At 46.1% G+C, this 20,793-nt stretch overlaps 2 protein-coding genes across 10 annotated transcripts in view; one reads left to right on the top strand and one right to left on the bottom strand.

Annotated features, from left to right (window-relative positions):
- Positions 1-8,832, bottom strand: part of LOC144891325 (transcription elongation regulator 1-like) — a 573,096-nt gene extending 564,264 nt beyond the window's left edge. For 4 of the 9 annotated variants that reach the window (XR_013622850.1, XM_078774191.1, XM_078774189.1 and 1 more), the window contains exon 1: positions 8,482-8,832. Coding sequence is in view for 4 of the 9 variants with exons in the window: in XM_078774189.1 (XP_078630315.1) it covers positions 8,482-8,653 (172 nt within the window). In the remaining 5 variants the exon portion in view is untranslated. The remainder of the gene's footprint in view (positions 1-8,481) is intronic. The other 5 variants (XR_013622847.1, XR_013622848.1, XR_013622849.1 and 2 more) reach the window with 4 other exon arrangements.
- LOC137424213 (uncharacterized) lies at positions 100-1,806 on the top strand. Its single transcript, XM_078774159.1, has 4 exons — positions 100-712; positions 1,104-1,361; positions 1,450-1,621; positions 1,745-1,806. Exons 1-3 carry the CDS (start codon positions 308-310, stop codon positions 1,465-1,467), a joined length of 681 nt encoding a protein of 226 aa, XP_078630285.1. The 5' UTR covers positions 100-307; the 3' UTR covers positions 1,468-1,621; positions 1,745-1,806.
- Positions 8,833-20,793: the final 11,961 nt, after the last annotated feature.

The raw sequence follows: 20,793 nt of genomic DNA on the forward strand, positions 1-20,793 counted from the left end.
TTAGCCACTGCCAGGCCACTGTGTAACATGTGGCCATCAAAATGATGCTGTGGCAGCTGCTGGAAGAGATGTCGGCTGTGACAGCCCTGCACCTCTTGATGAGAGTGATAACGACTACCTGCCTTCATCTGCTGACGAGACTGACGACAGTTGCAGCTCCGAGCAACAGACTCCTGAGACAAACAATGTCCTCGACGACACAAAGTATATAGTCTTCTGGAGCAGCTTGCTGCGACTTTTCAAGTTGGTGCGCTGCAGCTGGTGTGGAGAGACGGGTCTCAAGGTGGATCATAACACAAACGGCACCATGTTGCTGGTGCATTTTCAATGTGGTGTATGTTCTCTGACAACAGAGTGGAAGAGTCAGCCTTATATAGGCAAGTCACTTGCTGGCAATATCATTTTGTCAGCTGGCATTCTCATGTCAGGTGCTGTACCAAGCAAGGTACTCAAGGTTCTCCACCATATGAGAGTGGCAGGAATTTCATCGAGAACTTTCTCGCGACACCAGAACATGATGCTTTTTCCTGCCATAAAACACGTTTGGTTGGAGAACAGAAAGTGGCTCGTGGCATCCCTGCAAGCAGAGCGCAGAGGTTTGATGTTTGGTGGGGATGGACGCTGTGACTCGCCAGGACACTCGGCGAAGTTTGGCTCTTATGCTATCATGGAGCTGGTGGCCAAAGTCATCATCGATGTTGAGCTTGTTCAGGTAACATCAGCAGATATATGCCGACATACACATAGAACTAGTGTGGGTACATAGAATATTGGTTGTGGACAATTTAAGTTGACTTAGATGTTCTCAACACACGATTATGTTTACAGTGCAATGAAGTTCCAAGCTCATGCCACATGGAGAAGGAGGGGCTGAAAAGAGTGATGGCATTTCTGAGCAAAGAAGGCCTGTCCATAGACACAATGGTCACGGACAGGCATGTCCAGGTTAGGAAATGGATGAAGGAAAATGCACCTGAAGTCAAACACCTCTTTGACGTTTGGCACATTGCAAAAGGTGGTGAACGCTTTTACATTATAAAGCTGGATCGAACTTTGTTCTTTCTATGGGAAATATGCATTTTTCCCGTTCTCTTTTTTTGCAGGTGTTAAGAAGAAATTGCTATCTCTGTCAAAAGAGAAAGAATGCCATGGAATTGTGCAGTGGATGGCCAGCATCATCAATCACCTGTACTGGTGCGCCAGCTCCACACCCCCAGGACAGCCAGACACCATCACTGCAAAGTGGACATCCATCCTCAACCACCTTGTCAATATTCATGTCCATGATAACCCTCATTTCCCTTCATGTGCACACGCTCCACTGGTTGGGAGAGAAGCCAGAAAACAGTGGTTCCATCCATGTGAGTGATAAATGTTCATGTTATTGTCATAAGATTATTGACTAAGTTTCATTTAGTGTTGCATATTCACATGTCATGCTTGTTGCAGGTACTCCAGCAATGGTGAAGCTGGAGAAACTTGTGCGTAGCCCTGCTCTGCTGAGGGACATGAGACAGCTGTCTGGTCAAGAGCAAACCTCCTCTCTCGAGGCCTTCCACAGCCTCCTCAATCACTTTGCACCCAAGATGTATTCCTTCTCCTACCATGGTCAACTGAGCAGGTTTTTTTAATTTTATCATTTATTGATTTAGAAAGTTATAGATTCTTGTGTGACGTACACACGTCACAAATTATTTATGTTATGATTTTTAGAACTCTCCTCGCAGACATGCATTTTAACGAGAATGCTGGTCGAGAACAGCAGAGGACTGCGGCAGGACAGGCACGATATGCCATCAACTTTCCAAAGTGGAAGAAGGGAGAGTATTCTGTGAAGAAGATTTTGAAAGACCCTACATATGGTACAAATTTCAATAATATTCTCCAAAGTATGCTCTATTCACTGAAGAAACAACACTGCATGATTACACATTTGATTAAAATTCTTATTTCATGGAAGAACTTTATATTGCAACAGACATTTATCTTGCACAGTATTATTCTCATGTTTGTGATTGCAGAGTACGTGAGAGAGATCATGGAGGTAGTTGTTGCACAGTGCACAACATCAGCAAAAGACAGACAGACACCAAACATTGATCAACCGCCTGCGCTGTGTGCTGGTGTCAGTCATCCAGCCAAGGATGAAGCTGTCGCTCTGCTCCAGAGCCGCTTTGCAGCCTCTAATTCTTCTGCTGTGGATGTTTGAATCCCACGTAGTCTGCAGCTGGGAAATGATGACGTATTTTGTTGACCACACATGACGGCAATGGCACACGATTGTCTTTTCCGAGATGACCCCAACACAAGCGGACAAACTGATGATACGCTACAAATATGTATCTCCTGAAACACAAATTTCCAACCGTTAGAAATCTCTTATTAGTGTTACATCTTGTGGAAATACGTATGTTTTTGCTTATACTTACATTATGCTACCAGCATGCCAGTAGGTGATAAGGGCAGATGGTTAAAATGTTACTTTCTAAGTCAATTCTTATAATCTCCGAGAATTTCTATTGGTCAAACAAATTGTCGAACCTATTTACATCCTGTCTGTGGAAATCCCTTGCCAATTATTTGCACAAATACTTTGCCAAACCCATGTGACGTCACAAAGGTTGTATTTTTTTTTCATCCCTAATTGCCTTTTAGCTTTCTATACCGCCAGACTTTTAATGAAAAGATACATTTTTTATCATGATCTGCTGTTAACAAGAATTATTTAAGTGATCTAAAATCATGTCGGTAGCACTTAAAAATGCATAAATGTACATAGTAATGTATAAATGTATAAATAAATGTATAAATGCACTAAGTACTCCCACACCCCTCCCCTCCAAGACTCTCCCTCGCCCTCCCCTCCAAGACTCCCCCCTCACCCCTCCCCTCCAAATCTCCCCCATATCCCATCCCTTTCAAATCCCTCCCCTTGTCCCTTCCCTCCTAAACTCCCCCCTCGCCCCTCCCGTTCAACTCTCCCCACCCTCATTTCTTCTCAATTTCTCCTCTCTCACTCCCCCTCCTCAAAGCGTCCTCCACGCTTCTTCCCCCTTCCAACTCTCACCTCCATCTCCCCCAACCTTCTACCTCGCTCTTCCCCCTCCTCAAATAACACCTCATTGTGCCTCACCCAATCACCATCAAACCTTTTGTCCGCCCCATCCTTCCCTTTCTCCGAGCTATTCTGAAATCTCTGACACACCTACAGCAGCTCTCCCTACGTCTTCCACATCTTACCCTACCCCTCCTCCCACCTGTTCTGTATCCGATGCCCCCCCCCCCTTCCTCTTTAACGGTATGGACCTCAAACATCCGGGGCCTTCGTTCAAACTTAACTGATCTTTCCATACAGGTTGCTTCTGTCAAACCAGACGTGATCTGCTTAACAGAAACTTTCCTCCTTCATGATGTCTCTGATTCCTTAGTATCTCTCCCGGGTTACTCCCTCCTCCGGTACGATAGACCTGAGCCTCGTCCTGGAGGTGGGGTTGCTATCTTTATCAAAAACTCTCTTCCTCATTCGCCCTGCACTGCACTCTCTCCACCTCACCCCCAAGAATACCTCTGGCTACGACTTCCCCTTCGCTCCCACCTCTTGTTCATATGTGTGTTGTACCGTCCACCAAACAGTGATGACTCCATCTACATCTCGCTGTCTGATAATATGGATCAACTTCTATCTACTCATCCCAACTCTCTCTTTCTCATATGTGGTGATTTCAATTGTCACCATGCCAGTTGGCTGGGTGTGGGTACCTCTCTCACCAGCCATGGCTCCTCAGCAAAGGACTTCTGCGACTCACTGGGACTGACACAATCTGTCAATTTCCCAACCCGGATCTCAGTCAACGGAGCATCTTCTCTTCTGGACTTGGTTATGACTAACTTCCCTGAAAATGTCTGCTGCTCGTCTTCTGCTCCAATCGGCTCATCTGATCATGTGCTTGTTAAAGTGGACATCTCTCTGACCATTCTCAGAGAGCCTCCTCAGCGTCGACGAGTCTGGCATTTCACTCAGGCCAACTGGCACGGTCTTCAAGCAGCCATCAATCATCTGGACTGGTCTCCCATCTCTACCACCTCTGACATCAACTCATCCTGGGAATTCTTCCAAAGTAAATTGCTCTCTCTCATGCACAGATTTATCCCATCTCGTCTTCAGTTGTCATACCCTTCCTCCCGTCCATGGTACACGGAATCCTGTGGTGAGGCTGTTGCCCAGAAACAACTTGCCTTCGTCTCCTGGAAAGCAAATCCAACGGAAGGAAATCTCATTTCCTTTCACAAAGCCCGAAACAAGTGTGTCCACCCTCAGGAGAGCCAGGAAACAATATCTCTCCGTTCTCAAGACCGAACTCTCTTATCTGTCTCCCTCTTCCAAATCCTGGTGGCGTCTGGTCAAATCTGTTTCTGGTGTTTGTTCCCCCTCCATCCCCTCCCTTACCTCAAATGGCTACACAGCTGACTCCGCACGTGAAAAAGCTGAATGCCTCAACTCTGTGTTTGCCTCTAAATCTTGTGTCCCAAACCCATCCCTCTCTGTACCCACCATACCCAGTCGTACCCAGCTGCTCCTGGACTCTGTGTCCTTTCCTCCTGACAAGGTGGAAAAGTTTCTGTCAACCCTCGACTCTGATTCTGCAACTGGACCTGACGGCATCAGCCCATGGGTCCTAAAATCCTGTTCTTCCGCTCTTTCACTCCCTCTCTCTGTTCTCTTCACCCTCTCTTTTGCTCAAGGTCAACTGCCATCTGCTTGGAAATCAGCCGACATCACCGCTTTGCACAAAAAAGGTGCAAAAACAGATCCTAGCAACTACAGACCAATCAGCCTTCTCCCAATTATCAGCAAAGTCATGGAATCCATCATTGCTTCGGATATGAAATCTTTCCTCTTCTCCAATGGCTTGATCTCTGATCATCAATTTGGTTTCAGACCAGGTCACTCTACTCTGGACATGCTGCTTCTGCTGTCTCAACAATGGATGGAGGTCCTCAATGCCAAACAGGAAATTAGAGCTGTCTCCCTCGACATATCACGTGCCTTCGATACGGTCTGGCACCCCGCTCTGCTCACCAAACTTTCCTCCTTTGGTATCCATGGAAATCTCCACGCATGGCTGGCGGACTTCCTCTATAGTCGTAGTCAACGTGTGGCCCTGAATGGTTTTCTCTCATCTCCTCTTCCTGTTCAGGCTGGAGTTCCCCACGGCAGTGTTCTGGGCCCTGTGCTTTTTCTGGTCTTCATCAATGATCTCTCTGACTCTCTTGAAAATCCTCTCTATCTCTTTGCTGATGACTCCACTCTCTGCCACTCCATTCCTCATCCCTCAGATCGGCAGTCTGCAGACTCCTCACTCTCTGCAGACCTGGACAAAATCACAGACTGGGCAAACAAGTGGAACATGTCTTTCAATCCTGACAAATCTCACACTCTTACGATGTCTCTCCGAAAAGACCGACTGGACAACCCTCCCATCTACTTTCTGAATAATCCTCTCCAAGAAGTTCTGTCACTCAAGCTTTTGGGTCTCACTATCTGCCATGATCTTTCCTGGGAAAACCAAATTTCCAAGCTGGCCTCCAAAGCCAGTCGCCGACTGGGCATCCTCCGTCGTGCGAAGTCCTTCCTTGGCACACCTGAGCTCCTCACCACATACAAGGCTTTCATCTGCAGCTCAATGGAGTACTGCTCTCCCCTCTGGGCTGGTGCTCCTGCCTCACACCTAGCTCGTCTTCATGCTGTTGAAACCAAAGCGTTCAGAATCATTGGAATCTCCCGCGATGACGCTATCTCCGAGGGCCTTTCACTTACTCACCGCAGGCAGGTTGGTGGTCTTTCCGTCTTCTACCGACTCCTCTCCGGCCTTGCTCCCCCAGCTCTCTCTGGGCTCTGTCCCCCAAATATTCCTGCAGGTCGCACAAGATCAGCCTGCAACCCTCTTATGGTTAAACTGCCAAAATCAAGACTCTCTGCTCACCTTCACTCCTTCATTCCTCTTTTCTCCCGCCTCTGGAACAAACTCCCTCACTCTCTTCAATCCCACTCCTCCCTCCAGGTCTTTAAAACGGCTGTTCACCACCATCTCTTATCTTCCCCAATCCAAAACCTTGATCTTTTCTACCCCGGCTAATTTCACCCCAAATCCACTTTTTTAGGTGACCTTTGACTTCTTTCCTGGAAGTCCTTGGTGGCCTTACGTTTTGTCCCTATCCTGCCTCCCCCCAGGCCCTCTCCCTCCCACACATCTCCCGATGTCCTTGCTCTCAAATGTTGTGTTTGTGTGCTTCCTCCCCTTCTCTCCCCATCTTGTCGACCGCTCCCCTTTTTATATAGTTTGTTTGCTTGTTTGTCTGATTTGTTTGTTTGATAAATGTTAGCTCTTTCACGAGCCTCGACTCTGTATACAAAAAAAAAAGAAAAAAAAAAAGTGTTTGAATTTACATTTTAACCCTCGGGGGCCTGAAGGGCCGATCAATTGGCGCACAGCACAGCTTATTGCATCAGCCCTAAGGCCCAGAGGGTTAAATATAGTTTGGGGATGATGTGTAGAACTTACTCATGTTGGTTTCTTTGTGATGGCCCGTGCTTTCCATGATGGTCAATGTAGGCGTAGTTAGCTGTTCGCAGCACATATGTGTCAAAACAGCATGGTGCAAAACCAGGGTGGTTGATAATGCATGAAAGTACTCCAGCGTTTTCTATTTCCTCTCTAACTTTAGGTATCTCCCTGCAGCACTTGCACTCATTCACCTGTGGCATGGCCTCACAATTACCACAACTGCACCTGTTACTAAAGCTTGTACATGAACACTGCAACTGATACACCTGCAGTGCTGCACTAAGTCAATAAAGTCGTATTTCGTTTCTGTGTTTCTATCCATTTCTTGCCTCACGGCACCGAACATTAATTAAAAAATTAGTTATGTATTCCATTGACCAGAAAAAGAAACTTTTTCAATTAAAAGAGACATAAAAATGAATACCATTCAGTATTTTGGAGGCGCCCGAGATCAAAATCGATCGCCATTGTGTCTGTGTCCTACGATTTCTCTTCTTCACCCTCTGGACGGTATGGTTCGAATCTGTATGGGAGAATCGAGTGTGATTCCCCAAGATTATTAACTTTCTCTTCATTTTCCGCATCAGATTGGTCAGAAATATCGCTGATATCCAGACTTACGCAACGATCGGAGTCGGTGTCTGCCATTGTTTACTATTGCGCAGTCACATCAGCTTCCTCCGATGACGTCACATCGTGGAGGGCAGATTATCGCGAGATGCTGGCCGGCGCGAGAGAAATCGTCTGCTATTGGCATTTTAAAACTCAGATATCTCACGATTCACGCATGCTGGAGCAACAATTTTTGCGCCAAACTTAATCTTTTTTGTTGCTACAATTAATTAATCTTAAGCATTTGATGTCTATACTCATGTCCGTTCTCCTTTAACGTCCACAAAACTCATGCCAGCAGACGGGACACCCGGCTTAATGTCCTTGTGAAGCACCAACCCGACAGTTTATAGGAATATGGGAAATCCAACATCGATGCATATAGATAGACAGCTCAAAGGTAAGATGCCTCCACCACGATTTGCAGCACCCTGTCACACTACATTAATCTCACTGAACATTGACACATTCCGAATTAACATGCAGGTAACAGGTAGGTAATTTCGACCAGGTAGTGGCACTGGCACACAATGAGAAACTCATTTTCAGAGCTTCCGGTGAGATCTTAAAAGACAACGTTCCGCTTTCCGTACCCACCAAGGTGTACTACGTACAGGTAAAACCTCTCTGCCAGCACTGCACCAGAACGGCAGTCCTTTGCTGGGCAGCTGTGTGGTTTCCAGAATCGCATCTATAGTATAACACGTCTTCTCTTGAGCCAGTTTGGATCGCTGATCTGAAATACCTCTCCCAGCGAGTCTAAAGGGTATTTTGCTGCTCTGCGAATCCTGTGTCTGCACAGGGTGTATGTTTGGCCTGTATGGCGCTAGCAGCCCCTTGGCCTCCGCCATTGCCGACTCAGTCTATCTGGCGATGGTTATAGCTTTCTGTAATGTCAGTCCCGTTTCTAGCAGTAACCGCTCTCTAATGTGAGGTGAGTTTGTTTTCTCGACCAGCTGGTCCCGGATCATTTCGTCTGCCCGCTCTCCAAACTCGCATGTGACGACCATCTCCCTTAATGAGGCGATGTATTGTGCCGTAGATTCGCCATTTTCCTGACCACGTTGCCGAAATTTATATCGTTCTGCCACGACATTAACTCTTAATAATAATAATAATAATAATGCATTTATTTTATATAGCGCTTTTCAGGAAGCCCAAAGACGCTTTGACAGAGTGCAAAACATAATGCATAGCAAAACATAAAAACAATTGCTTTTGGGACAAAAAAAAATTCCTCAAGTCCTCAAGTGCATCTCATAGCTTTTATCAGCCACTGTTAGTGTATGGAAGAGTCTCTGACCTTCGGTGCCCAAGCAATGTATCAAAAGTGCGCGCTTTCTAGCATCAGCCAGTGTAGTCTCCTTTATCGCCAGCACGTAGTTTTCAAAGACACGAGTCCAGGCCGTAAAAGGCATCGAGGGCTCACCCGGGTTTTGCAGAAAGGATGTCGGTGGATGCAAGTTCAATCCCATTCTCGTCTCCAATTTGTTGTGTCGTAAAGTACTCCAAGAATGAAGATTTCAGGAAGGTCCAACAATTTTATTCAATCCAACATCGGCCCTACACGTCCTGTTCCTATCCTCTCCATGCTCCGTCCTCTACCCGGGTCCCGGAGGCCGGAACTCCTCCTCCTTTTGGCCACGCCCCCTCTAACGTACCCCCCACTTCCACATCCTATTGGCCACGCCCCCTCTAGCGTACCTTCCACCTCCTATTGGCCACGCCCCCTCTAGCGTACCTTCCGTGCACAACACCACAAACTGTTCCCCAAAATAAATATACAGTATAACGATTTTTCAAAATTAATAAATAAAATAACGTTGAAGACTTAGAATCCACCAATCTGATCGCGGTTAAACTCGTAATTCTTGGATCCGAACATCCGGGTACTTTCACCGGAAGCGATCACCAAGCGATCGAAACAGAAGCTAAAAACCGAGGTGAACCAACTGCAACGCTGACGCAATCAATACAGCGGAGAGTTTTGTTTTCACCCACCCTGAATGTCACTCGGTCGGATTCAAGGCCAATGCCAGGAAGTGACGTCACGTCGGATCCGATAATTATTTAAGGACGAGGAAGGCGACGTCACAATTGTATCCTGTGGTGACAAGGGAAGCATTTCCACGCGGATTTCTTGTGAAGCAGGGCGTGTTTTCGGCGCCTCTCGGATTTTTTAAACTGAAATTTTCTTTGTAAGCGTTTTTTAAATCTCCCAACATGCGAATTTTAAAGAGGAAATCGCAACGGAGGTACCAGACGGGTTTTCGCAACATTCAGTGAATTTGATCTTTTAATGTCGAGTATTGACTATTGTGTGCTAATCATCAATGTATGGAATCACCTCATCTGTAAAAGCACGTCGTCACCTCGTTCGTGTCGTTAATTATTTATGAATGATGATTTCTGCGAGGTGCTTCAGGATGAGGAACCGTAATTCGGTACGTAAAGAGTCATTGGGAGTTGTGTGGTATTTTCGGTACGAAACGTGCTTTAAGCGAACGCGCCACAAACCACAAAACTGTTTCCCAACCTTGCAATCCATCGAAGAATCCGATTTTTCAATCCCTCATCAGAACCCCCGTAATCCCAATGGGGGAAAAGCGAACTTGGTGTTTTGGTGAGAGCGTCCACTGGGTGTGTGGATCAAACCCCGGCTGCGTCGGACCATACACTTTAATTTAGAATGGAACATGCGGGTCCGACGAATTACCCAAATGTACTCAAATGTAAGTCGTGCTACGTAAAGGAAGGGTTAGGGTTGGGTCTGGTAGGGTCTGGTAGGGTCTGGTAGGGTCTGGTAGGGTTAGGGTTGTTAGGGTTAGGGTAAAATATTTATATTTACTTCACGTTGTGTGACTTGTTCCGTGTGAGATGATCTTCATTTGGGTAAATCTTTGCTCGTTGCCGTTCATTTGCGTAAATCGTCATTTTTTTTGATTTTCATTTTGGGTAAATATTCCACATCATTCCGATACAAATAATAAGAAAGTTGGGTGTAACTTTCATCAAATATTTATACTTCACTAATGTCTAGGATCAACCTATGTGGGTAGACTTACCGCCACCTTGGTCGCTTCAGCACGGATTCATTAATCCTGCAGATGTATACCGAGTTATGTCCCCCTGACCTAAAATGGCTGCCACCGATCGGGCCGGTAAAATTTGTAAAATTCTGTTCGCATTGGTTTTCTTGGACGTCAAGAAGCGCACCGTAACGTTTTACCGCGTAAAATAACCTTCCTTTACGTAGTACGTCTTACATTTGGGTACATTGTGCTTTCATTTGGGTAAACTCACTTACATTTGAGTACATTTGGGTAATTCGTCGGACCCGCATGTTCGGGGTCCGACGAATTACCCAAATGTACCCAAATGTTTCCTCACTTTTCATTCAGCATTTAAAAAAGGATGAGAACTACGGGGTTGACTCGTGAGAACTAACAGTAGTTTGGCTCTGAAATTGGTACGGAATGTCCTCCCGAGCGCACACAGGAGTAAGGTAATTGGTTTAGTCTGTCTGCCTGTCTGACAGGAGAATGAAATTGAAAATCATTCCAAACATTAAACTTCTTGTTTTAGTGACGTCATAAAAAAACACAAACACCAGGCACAAATAACGAATTAAACGTGTTAAATAAGGTGGTGTAAAATATCAATGACAGTAAAGTTCCGAAAAAAAATAGTTTCTCTTCAAAACTTTTATTTTAAATCGATTAAATATTTGAACACTGCAGAACACAAATGGCCTTTTTGACCCTCCATTTTCAAAAAAGCTCTAGTTTAGCATTAGCAGTACTTGGACAAAATATTACCCTTGAGGTGTAATAATGTCGACCAATCAAATGTGATGATTAGGTGTGCGTGCTGAAAGATGCAAGGTTATGTGGTGCGTGTGCGAAAGACATGTAAGATGTCAGTCTTACTGGGATGAGATAATTGACTGTTCTGTGTGCCTTTGCCTTTTGCGTGACCAGGATTTGAGGAGTGGAAACAATGGTGAGGTGATGTGATTTGAGAGGGTGTGTTTGAGAACGGGGATTCCAAACCGGATGTTGGGAAATAAGGGTTTGAGAATCGGTGCTTGAAAATGGCGGTCAGTTCAAGTACAGGTGTCGGTAAATTCGAGTTTGGAAGTGACCTTCGAATATGGAGAGGAAAAATGAAAGATTGGGAATGAGGAAGAGAACAATGGGGAAGGTTCCAACCACAATCACAACCTATCTCCCTTTCCCCTGGTACGAGGATGGGTAACCTTACGAAGTAATCACTGTGGAAATATCTGAACTCCAGGGTTATTAACGCACAGGTTGTAAACCTGGTGCGTTATATAGTGCAGCGGCATAGCAAACCAATTGTGCATTTTGTGATGGAAGCACCAAATTTGGCAGAATGATAGAATATTATATGGAGAACATTTTCAGATATGTAACCACTTTGGAATTCACCCCAATGTGGCCGCCATATTGGATTTCAAAATGGCGGCTTAAAAATCTTTAATTACAAATATTTCTGGTTCTATACCAGCTACAGCCTTGATTTTAGTGTCTGGATGTACAAACTTGAGGTCAAGGAATTGAATGGTTCTACTTAGAAGTTGATTTACTGACGCCATATTGGATTTCAAGATGGCGGAAATTGATTTACTGACGCCATATTGGATTCCAAGATGGCGGCTTCCGAAAATCTGCTGACCGATATCTCTGGTTCTATGCCAGCTAGATACTTGATTCTGGTGTCTAGATGTACATTTCTGAGGTCAATGAATTGAATGGTTGTATTGAAATATGTTTTAATGCACATAAGCAACTGATAATCCCATATTACGTACATTGTATACACACGTTCAGCAAGAGAACTAGCGAGCGTATTGCATCAAGTCATGCCAAGTGTCACAGTTCCAACTCAATGTGAGCAGTCACCATCACAGGCACACAGTGCTGTGCATTTCAGAGCCGCTTTCTTGCACTTGCATCTCCCACTGCAACCTTTTTCGCACCCACAACAGATGAGTTCATGGCAGGATTTGGCAGCTTCTGGTAGTGTTGTCCACAGAGGATCGAACTGTCCGTCATTGTCCACCCACCCCCAGTCGCATGGTGATGGGAGATAGCAGTGTGGGACAAGAGACTGTCCCCAACAATGTCCACCCTGGTAAGTTGCTCTCTTCACGTGTTGTACTAGGGCGGCCTGTGTTGGAGGTATTGCTTCAATGGATCGAGATTTCTTTGCAAAGAGTTTCTTTCTTGCCAGATTCACCTCAGAACATGTGCATGTGCGGTCGTACAGAAGCACTATGTATCTCTCCAGGGTTGCCAGTGTATCCTCAGAGATCTCACTTGGTGCAGATGCCAGGTCCAGGAATGCATTGGTCACTTCTGGAAAAGTTTCCCATACTGCCCATGCTGTTTTCTTGCCATGACCTGCAAAGCTCGAGACGGTATCACACCCTGTGATTGCATGGAAGATTGGCAGTGCCTTGGCTTTGTCTGGTCCCAGGGTAGCAGACAGCTCGTGTGCTGCTATGTAGCAGAAGTTCTTTCCGGTTCCAAACGCTAACCAGAGTTCGTCCACTACCTCATTAAGCTCCTGGGCCATCCACACAGCGAGAACCACCACATCTGTGTCCACGGTGCGGATGAGTACTCTGCGGTGTCCAGATTTCATAGCAGCTGCTGCGTGGAGCATCATGCGCGTGTCTGCTTCCTCGTGATTGCACGGGGCCAAAGCGGCTGTGTCTGCACATGGTGGTACAGCAATGACCTGTTGGTGTAAGCATGAACAATACCGTGATGTAAATTAAATGTGAATTCCTTTGGTGTAGGTGGTCACGAATAAAACCTGACATGAATCTGCATAACATTTATTAATTTATTTCAGTACATTATTTCAAGTACATCAATACAGGGCAATTATTATTATTATTATTATTATTATTATTATTGTTATTTACTTGGCATCAAACACATGAAATCATACAATATGACATTGCACATACAGACTTGGCATTTAATATGGAATATTTTTTTTGTGGGGGTGAACTTACTTTTCAAGATGACTTAGAACCAAAAGTTCATTGGAATTATGTTGAAATTATTCTAGATTTTGTTAATGTGACCTTTAAAAGAAACAAAAACCACATTTGACATTTTGAAGCAAATAAATTGATCCTTGAAAGTGATGTGAACTGATATCGAACTCACTTCATGGACAGTGCTGTGTTAAACTTTTGTGCGTTTTCCAGAAGTATCTCTTTATTTTGCACATTAGCCAAAAAAATTTTTTAACAAAAACAAAAGTTAAATTACGACTGGGATTACGGACAGTAAAATTACAGTTCAGTACTTCGTGTAACCCCCACGAGCATTCAGGAGAGCACGTACACATTGAGGCATGCTGTTCATGAGATTTGCCAAGGTTTGGACAGGAATCGCTTGCCATGCAGTGACAATAGCCTGCTGCAATTCATGCACAGAGGTAAGCTGCTGGTCCAGGTTGTCGATTTGACGCGTTAATTCTGCCCACAAGTTCTCTATCGGATTCATATCCAGGGACATGGCAGGCCACTCCATATGCTCTACACCACGATCAGCAAGAAAGTGTTGGATCATGCGAGCACGATGAGGCCGTGCATTGTCATCTTGGAAGACAAAGTTTCCTCGGAAGGCTGCACGAACAAATGGAAGCAATGTTTCTTCCAGAATGGCCCTGTGCTTGAACTGGTTCAGGTTTCCATTCAGAACAACCAGGTCAGTTTTTCCCCCTGCATGAAAAGCAGCCCAAACGGTCACCCCACCACCTCCAGCTTGGACTCTTGGCACTATACAATCTTCGTTGTAGGCTTCATGCACTTGTCTGTGCACTCGGGCGCGACCATCTTGACGATAGACCAGAAATCTAGACTCGTCACTGAAGATCACGTGATTCCAGTGTCCTGGCTGCCATTGACGGTGCTCTCTGGCCCACTGGAATCGGCGCTGGCGGTGTTGCCTGGTCAGACGTGGCTTTCTCAGGGGACGCCTGGCACGATAGCCTGCTTGAACCAGTCGTTGGTTGACTAGCCTTCTGGATACAGGCACATTTGTCAGTTGCTGCCACTCAGCCCTAAGCCGATTAGCTGTCTTGGTACGGCCATTGCGGACTAACCGGTGCAGCTGGCGATCATCCCTCCTTGTGGTTCTGCGGGGACGTCCTGGCCTCGGTAATGGAGTAGGGACACCCCTCTGAGCATTTCGTTTCAGGATCTTTGACACCTGACCTTGAGTGATGCCATACTGTCAAGCAATAGCACGCTGTTTCATGCCGGAATTTCGTAAAGCCACCACTAAATGACAAACAGCATTGTCGAGTTGACGGACCATCTCCAGGGGAAGCGGCAATAACTTTTGTAGATGTGCAGCAGTTGTTTTCCACTAATACCGAACACAACAACCCTTATATACCCGATTGTGAAGCCAATCGTCAAATGTACCTGTCCGTACATTTTGTCACGCCACCTGTGATATAATCCTGTTATTGACTTCTTGCTGCGACAGACAATCAGTGACATGGTTCTTTCAACAAAGAAATCACCGAAGCATAAAAGAAACTCACCAGATCGATATACCGAGTTCAGAAAGTACACCAAAGTCAAGAGAAAAAAATATTCCATATTAAATGCCAAGGCTGTATAACAGTAGCCTGTTCGTGTACACTCCCCCAAGATGCCAGGAAAGAAAAAAGCAATTCAAGAACACTATGGCCAATAGGCCTTTCTTAACAATTTGAGGGAGTGTACCGTGGACAGCTAAAGATTATATATACAATACAAAATATTCTTCCGAATAGATAATACAAATCGGGATTATATAATCAAAATTAAATTATACTAGGGCATGCCCGTACTATACACAAAGAATTAAGTTAAGCACCCCTACACAACGAATTAAGGTAAGCACCCCCTAATATATATTCTTTGTGTATATGTATACATTGGCATATATTCTAAGGTATGTGAGATCAAATAATGATTGGTATGACATTAGCAATTATCCATTGATGAAATTGAGTGATCAAAGTGAAAAAAAGTGATTGGTTGAGTCAGTGATCCGATCACGTGGGTCCTACACACGTTATTGACGCAAAGATCGCTAGAGGTCTTCTCAGAACAATGACTGTACGTTAGAAAACATAAACGTCATCCACACTGTCCGTGATGGACCTATAGCTCCATACTTAAATTGAGGTGAAAATATGCCTAAAATTCCCAAAAAATTTCACCTTAAATTATTCAGAATAAAATATTGAAAACGGCATGATTGTTATGTTTTTATGTGACCATAATATCACTTCTCCAGAAAATATAGCAATATCATGGGTATATTACACTGTTTTGACGACAACAAACTTGTAATGTGCGAGGTTGTAAAAAAACGGGGGGGGTGCTTAACTTAATTCTTTGTGTATATATCTATATCTAAAATTATATCCCCCCCCTCTATTTACATGAAATGGTTTGGTCCAAAGCGAACGGCTTGCGAGTACGGTGACAATCCCCCCCCCCCCCCCCCCTCTATTTACATGAAATGGTTTGGTCCAAAGCGAACGGCTTGCGGAGTTTGGTAAAGAAATCGCCATAGCATGCACAAACGCGCAGGAAAGCGAAAGAATCGCAAATTAGTTTTAATTAGTTTTAAAACATCGTTTAACGCCAACATAGCGGCAACATAGTTTGCCAACGTGAAATAAATGAATACGCTCTCAAATGTGCCGTCCGAGGCAGAGTCTGTTCGCCACGTTCGGCACACGTGATAGCTCGCTGCTCTCTGATTGGTTGAATCGTTTTTTGGACATAGCTCCGTAACTACTTCTCCGATTAATATGAAACCTTGAAAAGGCACATCCTCGGGTCCCCAGCAATATACCTGGCAAGTTTCAAGTATATCGGACCCGTGGTTGTCGAGAAACAGCGGTCACAGACAAACATACATACATACATACATACATACATACATACATACATACATACATACATACACACAGAGATTACTGGAATTATAGATAGATGAAAAGAATACACATATGTGGGTAAGAATTTACTCGACAACAGCATAAATCAATAATACATTGTATAATATGTACTGAAACCACAGAAGATTGTACACACACTCTCAAACACACAAGCAGGCACGCACCCACTCTCACCACCCAGACACATACACACACTTTCACTAACACACACTAACATACATCATGCACATTACCTGTTCACCGTCAGTAGCAATCAGCTGTTTGTCTGGCACATCGATGGACTCCGTGACCTGCTTAGACAGAAAGCTGAAGAGTTCCTCCTTGTTCTCGTCGACACGGAGGAAACTGTGCCAGTTGCCTGGTAGGAGGGCAGAGCCAGTGACACGTCTGCGTATTCCCTTGCCTCTGTTGGTCCTTGCAGTTGCCTTCAGGCTGCCTGACTTTGCATAGCGGTCCCACACTAGATCGAGACGAGATCGATGTTGAAGCTGTGACATAATGTATGGAACGAATACTTTTGTGGCATAGTCAAGAAATGTTTTGGTCTGGCCTGGGCTCAGCATTTGAACTATTACAGCTCCATCGAGGATCACAGAAGATACTTGTGGTGGGTCCGACTTTGTTTCGACAAGCTGTTCTAAGGGCTGCAACAAGTCAGCTTTGGAACCAAAGCGGAGCTGTCCATTTTGCGAGAGTGCTGGCGGATGTGCGCTGTTCTCATGTTTGAAGAACTGCTCGAGACCCCCATCTCTGGTTTGGCATGCGATGTATAGTCTGGAGAAGAGCTCTGAATCACTCTTTGCAGAGGCTACTTGTTGTTTGCTCTTCTGGGCAGCTTTGACCTTGATGGATGAAAACAACGGGAGTTTGTTGCGTTTGATGACATCATTGAGTGGCTTGGATCTGTCTGCCAGACGTTCCTTCTCAAATGAATGGAACTGATCTCTCCCAATCTGTAAAGCTGTACGCACAGTATCTACAACAGCTGGGCCCAAGATCTCCAGTGTGCCCAGGACCAGCAAATCTGTGCTTTCTTCTTCAAAGGGGCTGCCCATCTCTTCGATGACTGTTGTCAGTGCACGGACATCTTGGACGAACTTCTTCTGCACACTGTCGGTTTGCTCATGGTGGTGGGTGTGCTCTCCCCTTTGGCGCAGTTGCTGTGAGGTCTCAAATTCTGTGATGACCCGAGCAACTTCGGGGCCAGCCACCATCCACCGTCGAAGGGCACTTGGATTTTCAGTTAGGCCCACTGCCCCGCCATCGCCTTTGACCGTGGCATTGTTTTGTTCATGAGCCTGGTCTAGGGAGATGGCGGAGAAAGCATGCCTAGTCTTCTTGGATGTGAAGTGCCCCGCATGGAACTTGGCAGCAACATCTGGGTGTTTCACTGCAATGCCAACCATGTCCCTGATGTGGACTGGTAACCAGTGAGCATAGTGGATATGGCCCAATGCAGCGAACCATGCAGCTAGCTCTGGTAGGGTGTCCATGTACAGCGTGAAGTTGGACTCTCTCAGTGAACGTATGTAGAGGAGTATACAGAGCTCCAGGTTAAGTACAGTGGCCCAGTACTGAAACTGTGGACATGCCACTGCTCTCTGGTCACACCATGCCTCGAACTCCAATGGTTCCTCATCTCTTGCAGTTGCTCTTTCGTTGTATATGTCATATGCACGATGCTGCAGTATGTGTAGGGCAGCAACAGTTACTTGGTGGGCGCGTCTTGTACGGCTGACGTGAGCTGCACGCAAGAAGGAGTCTGCTGTGCCAGCTGTTGCTATCTCTGCCTGAACCAATGCCTGTGTCCAACCGCTGTCTTGCAGCCAGTCTCCTGCTGTCTTCAAAGCTGCCATCTCTGTGTGTAGACCACCCAGCATGACCACAAAGAGATCTTCACCATGTGTGTCTGGCCAGTTCCATTGCACCTGCTTGGCGATCGCATAAAGTGGTTGGTCCAGTGTGACGACGGGTATCTGTCCAGGGTTTAGCTCATTGATCGCTGCTTTCACGACATCCATGGCATGGCGGATCATTGCCACTGAGTGGGCTTGGTCATGGAAGAGGGGAAGCAAGGCAGTGGGTGTGACTGTGATACTAGTATCCTTGGCCGATTGGTTCTCTGCGTGATGTGCAGCCCAAGAAATGTTTCCTGGATTCTGTGTGTCACCACTGTCACATGCATCCTTCACAGTCTGGAGCCACCTCTTCTCTTTATCCAGTTCAGCTTGTGCAGGATTCCTCTGCAGCGACGCCTGGGTTCCAGCTGGTACAGGGTGGCTTTTGGCAAGTGAACTAACTGGTTGTACATCTGTGTAATACCGTGGAAGGTCCTCCACAGTCTTGACATTTGAGACACCCCCGATGATGACAATACCTGTAGCTTGGTAGTGTTATATTTCACCCTGCATGACTTGTGCTACTTGGCTTGGTGGGCAGCTAGAGTGGCAGCTATCCCTTGGCCTTCATCCAGTCGTTGCAAGTCCACGTCTTGTGGCAGCTTGCCTAGTTTATTGAATGCTGATAGATTGTCTTCAAGTGTCTTGTATCCAGCACCTGCATCAGTTCTTTTCGTGACAGCAGGACACTGTAGGGACTCTCCTATATCAACTTGACACAGAACACAGAGTTCCCAGTCCAGTGGCGTCTTTGGCGTTGAAGTTACATGCTTGGTAACATGAACTAACTTGAACTGCTTCGACATGATTGAAACCTGGATGGAGCAAACAAACAAAAAAGTCGTTTAATTAGGGGTTAATCAACGGACCAGCATGTTTTATCTACAGGACAATACACGACCCCCCCTGAAATTTGACACCAAATGACCTCTTTTAGGGGTATTTTTGGCCGAAATTTTCAAATTTTTCACTCCCCAGACCCCTAGATGTTCCCTTGAGCTCAGAATCGCCGCTGTAATGTGTCTACTGATGTTAGAAAAGATATAGGGTGAATGGGGCAATAATTGTGCCTGTAGGATTTGTTTCCGCCACCCCCCCTAAGGGTTACAGATTTTTAAAGCCGCCATTTTGAAATCCAATATGGCGGCGACCTTGGGTGAATTTCAAAGTGGTTCCATATCTGAAAATGTTCTAAATATAACATTCTATCATTGTGCCAAATTTGGTGCTTCCATCACAAAATGCACAATTCTTCTTAAATTTTTGCTATGCCGCTGCACTAGCGTTTGCCTGGGAATTTCGGGCGCTCAAAAGTGAAGCTAGTTTCTGTCACCCATTTCTGTCGCTCATTTCTGTCGCTCAGATGTGTAAACATGACGTCATCAAATCTATATTTATAGGATAGGTTATAGGAGATATATATGTTATAGGATAGGAATATAGGACCCAAATGACCCAGAGGACCCAAATGACCCAGAGGACCCAAATGACCCAGAGGACCCAAATGACCCAGAGGACCCAAATGACCCAGAGGACCCAAATGACCCAAATGACCCAAATGACCCAGAGGACCCAAATGACCCAGAGGACCCAAATGACCCAGAGGACCCAAATGACCCAGAGGACCCAAATGACCCAGAGGACCCAAATGACCCAGAGGACCCAAATGACCCAGAGGACCCAAATGACCCAAATGACCCAGAGGACCCAAATGACCCAGAGGACCCAGAGGACCCAGAGGACCCAAATGACCCAGAGGACCCAAATGACCCAGAGGACCCAGAGGACCCAAATGACCCAGAGGACCCAAATGACCCAAATGACCCAGAGGACCCAAATGACCCAGAGGACCCAAATGACCCAGAGGACCCAAATGACCCAGAGGACCCAAATGACCCAAATGACCCAGAGGACCCAAATGACCCAGAGGACCCAAATGACCCAGAGGACCCAAATGACCCAGAGGACCCAAATGACCCAGAGGACCCAAATGACCCAGAGGACCCAAATGACCCAGAGGACCCAAATGACCCAGAGGACCCAAATGACCCAGAGGACCCAAATGACCCAGAGGACCCAAATGACCCAGAGGACCCAGAGGACCCAGAGGACCCAGAGGACCCAGAGGACCCAGAGGACCCAAATGACCCAGAGGACCCAAATGACCCAGAGGACCCAAATGACCCAGAGGACCCAAATGACCCAGAGGACCCAAATGACCCAGAGGACCCAAATGACCCAGAGGACCCAAATGACCCAGAGGACCCAAATGACCCAGAGGACCCAAATGACCCAGAGGACCCAAATGACCCAGAGGACCCAAATGACCCAGAGGACCCAAATGACCCAGAGGACCCAAATGACCCAGAGGACCCAAATGACCCAGAGGACCCAAATGACCCAGAGGACCCAAATGACCCAGAGGACCCAAATGACCCAGAGGACCCAAATGACCCAGAGGACCCAAATGACCCAGAGGACCCAAATGACCCAGAGGACCCAAATGACCCAGAGGACCCAAATGACCCAGAGGACCCAAATGACCCAGAGGACCCAGATGACCCAGAGGACCCAAATGACCCAGAGGACCCAAATGACCCAGAGGACCCAAATGACCCAGAGGACCCAAATGACCCAGAGGACCCAAATGACCCAGAGGACCCAAATGACCCAAATGACCCAGAGGACCCAAATGACCCAGAGGA

This window comes from Myxine glutinosa, chromosome 3 (assembly GCF_964187855.1).
Source record: "Myxine glutinosa chromosome 3, kmMyxGlut1.1, whole genome shotgun sequence".
Classification (NCBI taxonomy): Eukaryota; Metazoa; Chordata; class Myxini; order Myxiniformes; family Myxinidae; genus Myxine; species Myxine glutinosa.

Excerpts from the sequence above, each read along its gene's own strand:
- LOC137424213 (XM_078774159.1), top strand. The coding sequence starts at position 308 with ATGTTGCTGGTGCATTTTCAATGTGGTGTATGTTCTCTGACAACAGAG. Across the intron at positions 713-1,103 it reads TCGATGTTGAGCTTGTTCAG|GTGTTAAGAAGAAATTGCTA; the intron begins GTAACATCAGCA and ends CTTTTTTTGCAG.